This window comes from Mus caroli, chromosome 13 (genome assembly GCF_900094665.2).
Source record: "Mus caroli chromosome 13, CAROLI_EIJ_v1.1, whole genome shotgun sequence".
NCBI classification, from domain to species: domain Eukaryota; kingdom Metazoa; phylum Chordata; class Mammalia; order Rodentia; family Muridae; genus Mus; species Mus caroli.
Window position 1 is genome coordinate 8,656,253 of NC_034582.1, and position 8,119 is coordinate 8,664,371.

The 8,119-nt window shown below is 44.1% G+C and overlaps 1 protein-coding gene and 1 pseudogene across 5 annotated transcripts in view; both read right to left on the bottom strand.

Moving 5' to 3' along the window:
- Positions 1-8,119, bottom strand: part of Mtr (5-methyltetrahydrofolate-homocysteine methyltransferase) — a 77,158-nt gene that overhangs the window by 62,778 nt on the left and 6,261 nt on the right. For 3 of the 4 annotated variants that reach the window (XM_021180294.2, XM_021180295.2, XM_029468371.1), the window contains exons 3-6: positions 4,484-4,573; positions 3,735-3,804; positions 1,689-1,781; positions 1,089-1,195 (exon numbers count right to left, since the gene is read on the bottom strand). In XM_021180294.2, coding sequence (XP_021035953.1) covers positions 1,089-1,195; positions 1,689-1,781; positions 3,735-3,804; positions 4,484-4,573 — 360 coding nt within the window. The remainder of the gene's footprint in view (positions 1-1,088; positions 1,196-1,688; positions 1,782-3,734; positions 3,805-4,483; positions 4,574-8,119) is intronic. The other variant, XM_029468372.1, reaches the window with a different exon arrangement.
- LOC115029086 lies at positions 4,759-5,609 on the bottom strand (annotated as a pseudogene). Its single transcript, XR_003834663.1, has one exon. The product of XR_003834663.1 is annotated as an ornithine decarboxylase pseudogene (transcript).

Here is an 8,119-nt window from a genome sequence, read left to right on the forward strand (position 1 = left end):
TTTAAAAAAAAAAAAAAAAAGCCTACATGGTGATTCACTGGGTAAAGGTGCCTGTGCCAAGCCCGATAGCCTAAGTTTGGTCAAGGGACCACATGGTACAAACAGAGGCCTGACTCCCCAAGCTGTCCATCGACACTGTCCACTATCCATTGATGCACTATGGCATTTACATACACACACACATACACACATGTATACAAAGTAAACGTCAAAGCTGGTTCAGTTGATGAAACACTTGCCTTATACGCATGAGGACCTGAGTTAAATATCTAGAACTCACTTTAAAAGCTGGGTGTGGTGGTGCACACTTGTAACCCCAGTTCTTGGGAGGCAGAAACAGAAGGGTCTAGGGCTTGCTGGCTAGTCAGTCTCACTGAGAGATGCAGAACAATGAGAAATCTTAAAGGCAGTGGGTAGCACCCTCTAAAGAGTTAAGGATTCCTGAGGATGACAGAGCTCATCTTCCATCTTCCTCATGCCCCCTTACACATGCATGCATACATGCATATGTACATATACATAGACTCGCACATGCAACTGCATAAAAAATGGAGGCCACACATTTAAAAACTTGAAAATTCAGTATTTTTCATCAAATTAAAAAAAAAAAAAGGCCTATCCTAGTCTTTGTATTCTTGTTTAGCCACACCCGTTTCCAATAAAAACAATACTGTGAGTTTTTTCAGTTGTGTGTCTGCTAGTTCAGTGGTTAAGAATGCAGACTGTTCTTCCAGAGGACCCAAGTTTGATTCCTAGCAACCGTATCAGGCAGCTCAAAACCACCCAGAACATCCCAGCCCTGGGTGGAATCAGATGCTTCTGAAATCTGGGCACCTGGGTACAGACATAGACCCAAACACACACACACTCACAATTCTTAAAAATCCAGTAGGGAAAAAGAGCAGAGGACATAAATCGCAGAAAAGGAATATGTTTTCTAGACTCAGGTGTGGTGGTGTCAATCCGAGCCAGACAAAAATGGAGCAAACACAAGCAATGTATTTAACTTCAGTAACAGCTATTACTATCTTCTAACTGTACAAGATTCTTCACCCCATCATCCCTCTCCATTTCTTCCCCTAACTTACTTTGGCATTAGCTGTATCAAAAATTGTTTCAATGAGTAAGATGTCGACCCTGCCATCCAGCAGTCCCTTGGCCTGCTCCTGGTATGCGTCCACAAGCTCATCAAATGCTGCAAAAAACAAATCACAGGCAGCGCGCGTCAGAAACCCGCACCTCAGAATGACACCAGGGTGTACCAAGCTCAGACCTGGCACTTGTGAACTAATGATGGTTAAAAACAGAGTGAATAGCACACCATGAACCAAATGCAATGTAAGGAGATTTGCAGCAAGATTGCTCCTAAACTGCTGCCACTCGTCCTGGGCTTCTCACAGGTGAACCAGCAGTGGGGCTCACAGGTGAGCCGGCTCTGAGTTTGAGGCCAGCCTGGTCTACAAAGTGAGTTCCAGGACAGCCAGGGCTATACAGAGAAACCCTGTCTCGAAAAACCAAAAAAAAAAAAACAAACAAACTGAAAGCCCAAGTAAGAACAGTAGCTAACTTGTGAGCACTGCAGGAACTACTGTAGGCCCTTGACACAGGTACAGTCACACATTTCTGGGGCCTCACTTGTACATACTGAAGCACCTCCCCAAGGTCTGTGGTTGTATGTGAATACTCACTGATGTTCCTATAATCTGGCCTTTCCACAGATGGGGAGACAGAAAGTGTCTTATTAGTTGGACCCAGAGCTCCAGCCACAAACCTCTTGACTCCTTTGGGAAAAGAGAAAAAAAAGTGTGAAGTCACAAATTGCTCAGTCTTTTTCTATGAATCCACGGACTTTAGGATCAAGTGCAGTAAGACTCACCTTGAAACAAAACTTGTATTGAACTAATAAAAGGTTACTTAATTTTATGTCACTGAGATAACTGACAAATTACCTAACATATTTGTAATGACTAGGAAAATCACACAATGAAAGGGACATATAAATATTACTGCTGTAACAATTCGAAAGAACTCTCGAGCTTTAAATCCAAGTATTTCTGCATGCAATCTCTATTAAAGCTATGTGTTGGCATACTTCCCTCCCTATTCCTTAAGAAAAACTCAAGGTCTTCAATGTAACAAGGTGCCTCACATTAGAACATAATGTAAGCTGCTTTATAGCTTTATAGTATAGGCCTTTCACTCAAGTAAATACTAAATCCGAACTAACAATTATAAAGCTCGAGATTCTAGTATGAAGCAGAATGAATATTGCTCTAGTCTACACTTTAAAAACGTCTTGCCTCTAGGCCAGAAGTGAACTTGTTTCTATCGCAGTCTGGGAAGTTGTGCTCCTATGCATATCAGAATAGGAGCCAGGAGTCCTATAACTCAGCCTGATGACTTTAGAAACGTAGTAACATAGGCTGTGCTTTACAGCCACACAGGAAAAGACTGCCAACTAGCTGACAATCCACCCTGTGGCTAGACATGACTCAGGCATCTGTGACTCTAGCACTTGTGAGGTAGAGGCAGGACGATCAATAGTTCAAGGTTCCCCTCTGCAACACTTGCTGAGATCCACCTTGGACTCTACGACAATTTAGAAAGAAAGAAAGAAAGAGAGAGAGAGAGAGAGAGAGAGAGAGAGAGAGAGGAAAGAGAGGAAAAAGAGAGAAAGAGAAAGAGAGAGAGGAAAGAGAGAAAGAGAAAGAGAGAGAAAGAGAGAGAGAGGAAAGAGAGGAAAGAGAGAAAGAGAAAGAGAGAAAGAGAAAGAGAGAGAAAGAGAGAGAGAGAGAGAGAGAAAGAAAGAAAGAAAGAAAGAAAGAAAGAAAGAAAGAAAGAAAGAAAGAAAGAAAGAAAGAAAATAAATTATTTGTAGCCTGTAGAATGGGTACAGGACCAAATGTTCTTACTCTTCTCCAGTGCTGAACAAAGGAACAAAGGCACTGATAGGTGTAAGAAAAATAGACTTATCTTTGGTGTTTAGACTGGTTCAATAGCCCGTGACCACCTCTCTGTTGGGGTAATAGGCTCTGTAAGTCCATGAACTTAAACACTATCTCTGCAAGACAGACTGCCTTGTCAGCTGCTCTGGCCTTCATCAGTATGTAGCCTGCAACTTCCTAGCAATTTCTTCACATCTCACTACTGACAACAACTTTACATCTATTTCTTCTACTGCTTTTCCTATCTCCGAGCCTCCCACCAGCCAAAGTGCTCTGATGGCAGCTAGCCAGGAGGTTAATCATTTCAGGAACCACTTTCCAAGTCCCAGCAAAACTGACTCTAATGCTCTATCCCCCATCAGCCAGGAAGAACAATCAGGTCATCAGCAGACTACACGGGAACTGCTCAAAGGCAATCACTGCTTCAGGAAGCCGAGGACGGGGAAGCAGCAGCTTCACAGGGGTCAGATCCAATACTCTAATAATATCCAAAACCAAACCAGCCAGCTGCTATAATGACCCAGTGATGTGCTTCCAAGGGGGGAAAATTAGTCCAGTTTTAAGTACACAGAACATCATGAGCCTATCTACCAAGCCAGGCTATGAGCAAGAGCAGAAGGCACATGGAGACAGTGTCATGCTACAGACACTGAATGGTTCACTGTGATACTACAGAGCAGCACCCTATAAAAAAGTATATTATCTGCTCCGTCAGAGGAACCTGCACATTAGAGTTGAGAACATACAAGGATTGTGTGTATGCAACAAAGAAAGGAGAGCGTCCCTTACCTGTCTGCAGAGTTATCTCCTCAGCGGCTTTTCTGGCCACATCTGCAGAGCACTTGTTCATCCGGTAGGCCTAACATATCAACCACTGGTTAGTCTGTCCTGCTTTTGCCTCCATCCAGTAAGGGATCTGTAACTAGCTAATTCTTATTTAACTCATCAAAGCACTATAGTAAGAACCAAGGAGGTGTGAATGAAACCAAACTCTATAAGCTGATATCTGATATAGGCAAGCAAAACACTCAAACATATAAAAATAATTTTTTTTCATCTGAGAAAGGAACACGGACTTCACTCTGGGAAAAAGCAAGCAAGTAAGTACACGTGTGAAGCAGCCTACAAGTGAAAGGACCCTTCAGAAACTGTCCACACGCCACGCAAGTGTTCCTAGACTTGTGATCTGTATAAACTCCTTGAACTGCCTCCTCAAATTCTGCAATTGGCAAACTGGGATCTCCTAAACAGGGCTTGGTGCACTGTGGCTCACAGCCCATCTTATTGTCCACTTCTGCACTGGAACCACCACGGCCATTTACTGACACGTACAGGTCACTCACTGTCAGAAATGTCGCCTTAACAAAAGAACACACTGTTATATGACTCTTGCTTTGCAAAATGAATAGACTACTACCCTCATAAGCACCATGATTCCTGATCACTGGGCTTAGACTCACAGCTGCTTGGGGGGGTTTATCACTACCAACCTTCAATGAAGCAAATACTAATACGCATATTAGACATAAAAGTCTCACCAAGTGTTCAAGGCCATAGTCAGCCTGGGCGATACTAGTACTGCTGAAAGTGTTTGTTTCGATGATATCTGCTCCAGCCAGCAAGTATTCCTGCAATAAAAGACAGTAAGTCAGCACTTGTGAACTTAAGAGTCCCTGCCCCAACAACAAACATGCCCTGTCGTGTCTGTCACTAACAACCAACCACATCTTAACAACATTTAAAACAATACATTTAAGATTAGAGGTGCAAGCAGGTACAAGAATTTCACAGAAAAGCATGTTTTGTTTTGTTTTTATTTCAAGATACTTTATTTTCACAATGGGTCACAACATAAGCTTCTGGCCCATTCTGCCAATGTACAAGCTACAAACGCTTGCTCAGCAGCTGAGGGACACACGTTAGTATCATGTCTGAAAAGTGAATAAAAATCCATATAAAACAAATATTCAAAGTTTCCATAGGAACACAGTAAGTGTGACCCCCATCTCCTAGCCTTCCATACTGCATTGGTGCCAACCTTACTCTCACAAAGACATCCCAAACTAGCAGTAATTAAGTTAAATGGTCCCCCCAAATGCCTTAACACAAGCTAAACTTTCAGGCAAGAGCTACAAGAATGGCATCTACACATTGATCCTAGCAGCACAGGCTGCAGGGTGACAGTCCATCCTGCTCTCCTGAGCACAAGACATGGGCAGCGTGCCATCATCCTGCTCCTCCACCTCCGGCNGGAAGCCATGGCTCTGGATCTGTTTCATGAGTTGCCACATTGGCCGTGACATTCCATAGTAGATGTTTGGCCTCTGGAACCCATTGAAAGTAGAAGCAGCAGCAACAGTGTATGCACCCATGTTCTCAAACAGCATCCAATCACCCACATGCATTTCAGGCAGGTTACAGCGCTCCACGATCCGATCAAGGCCATCACATGTTGGCCCCCAGATGCTGGATGAGTAATACTTCTCATCTGGCTTGGGTCTCTTCTGCAGCAGGGCCGTCAGAGCCGGGCTGCTCCTTCCACATGGTTTTTTTGGCAATGATATTGACTGCAAGCGTGAAAGCTGATGCGACATAGTCTCTGCCTGGCTCAGCTATGGTTCTCACTCCAGAGTCTGATGGGAAGTACTTGTCCAGAGCTGGGTTGATTACACTGGTGATCTCTTCAAATTTAAGCTTTGTATCTTCAGATCCAGGAAAGCCACCACCAATATCAAGCAGATACATGCTGAAACCAACTTCTGTCCCCATGTCAAACACACAGCGGGCATCTGACACTGCCTGCACGAAGGTCTCAGGGTCAGTACATCCACTGCCCACATGGAAGCTCACACCAATGACATCAATATTTAGCTCTTTTGCCCGTTCCAAGAGAAGCCTGCTGGTTTTGAGTGTGGCACCAAACTTAACACTGAAGCAACAAACTGCAGTGACAATCCGCAGAACCAACTTTACCTTTGGATGTGCTCTGGTGACTTTCATCCATTCGATTGCACTGTCAAAAGTCATCATCTGGACTCGGTTACTGGCAGCATACTTGATTTGAGAGAGTTGTTTACAAAGATTTGCATAGATAATCCTCTCTGGAGGCACCCCAAGCCCCTGTACCAACTGTATTTCAGTCTTGCTTGCACCGTCAAATCCTGTTGCAATGGCAGCTAGGGTGCTCACTATGGCTCTGCTATGGTTACACTTGACTGCGTAAAAGGGAGTAACGCGGGGAAGAGCTTTTAGCCACCTCCGAGGCTTCTTTAGAATGTCTCCGAGGTCCGCAACATAGAACGCATCCTTATCATCAGAGGAAGAGACTTCATTGATTTTTTGGTCCAGAATGTCCTTAGCAGTAAAGCCTTCATCAAGGATGTGGCAGTCAAACTCGTCCTTAGTAAAGCTGCTCATGGTTCTCGATGTGCCTACAGAAAATCTGGAGATGGAATTAAATTATCGCCAGCTCCTCACAAGGCCAACTTATCCAAGAACTCTGAATGCTGTCTCCTTGGAGTGGTGGAAACACTCACAGCACGGTGGCGCGGCTGGCCGGACCCATGGAGACGCGGCCGCCAAACCCCAGGAGCGCCCGTCTGTCTGCCCGCCGCCCGCCGCCGCTGTCAGCTGCCTGTTGAGCCCACCGACCGGAGGTGGCGCTTAACTGTTGGCTGAGGGTGGCTGGCGGCGGTAGCTGCAGGGACTAACCAAAAAGGATGTTTTAATACATAAGCACAGAACATAAATTCAGACACCAGGCTGGCCTTGAACTCAGAGATGATGCTGAGATTAAAGGCCTGCCTACCATGCCTAGCTTGTTGTTGCAATTTTTAAGGGGGAAAAATATAGATAGATAGATAGATAGATAGATAGATAGATAGATAGATAGATAGATAGATAGATATTTCAAGGGGCAGTGTGTGGGCAGTAACAAGAATCCTGTCTATCAAGTTCCTTAAATTTTCTGAGTACCAGCCTCCTCATCCAAAGTATTAAAACCATTCTCTGCCTGTAGTAAGTCTACATAATACCAGCCAGCATTTCAAGTGTCTGGCATACCCTGGGCACTCAGCAGACACCAGCTCTACTCCCTTTACCTCCCTACTCTAACATAGCTTATTTGCAGCAGTAAGTGTGCCATGACTAAGATATCAAAACCTGGGCACACTGTCCTCACGCGCGCACACACACACACACACACACACACACACACACGCCCTGGATCACTGAGACTTGGTGTCCTACCACTCTGCTGTTTAAAACCTGCCTTCCTAGTTTCTCTGTCTGGGTGACATCTCCATCTCAATCACTCACAGCCTAGACTCCTTTGATTTTCTAGCAGTCAACAAACTCAGTCTTCCCTAAGGTCATAATGCTTGCAGAACTAAAAATGAAAACCAACATGAGCACATTTATAATAGCAGTCATCAAAGAGGAGATAACTAACACAACTTTATTATATGTCATATGACACCGAAAAGGCCACTATATGTTTGGATGGGGAGGCCATCCAAAGCACCACTGAACAAGGAAACACAATGTGTAAAGCATATTGCTATAGTGTGAATGTAAACTGTACTTAGATTCCTGTTTAAAGACTTGGTCCCAACTGGTAGCACTTGCAGGAGGTTGTAGAAGCCTTGGGAAGTGGGCCAAGCTGGAGGAAGGAATCTCCCTCTGCTCCCTAATGAGCACAATGTAACACGATCAATGTCGTATAGCAAGCAGCTGCTATCATGCATGTCTGACACAGTGAGCTGTACCTTCTCTATGAGCCCAAATAACCTCTTTGTATTTCTGCCAGCCATTTCAGCAGAGATGACAAAAGTAACTTATGCATACAACCACTGAATTTAAAACATACATATTCTACTCACTTCTACACAGATATAAATGTGCAATAAAAAGTCTACAACCAGGCAGTGCTCCTAATTCCCACATTTGGGAGGCAGAGGCAGAATAAATTCTGTGAGTTTGAGGCCAGCTTGGTCTACAAAGGGAGTTCCAGGACAGCCAGCGCTACACAGAGAAACCCTGTCTCACGAGGAAAAAAAAAATAAGATAGGCACCAACCGACAGTAGTTATTTCAGAAGGATAGCAATTTATAGCGATAGTTAAACAGAAATTTATTCTTCTTTTTAAAAAGCAAAAATCAGAAATTTATTCTTCT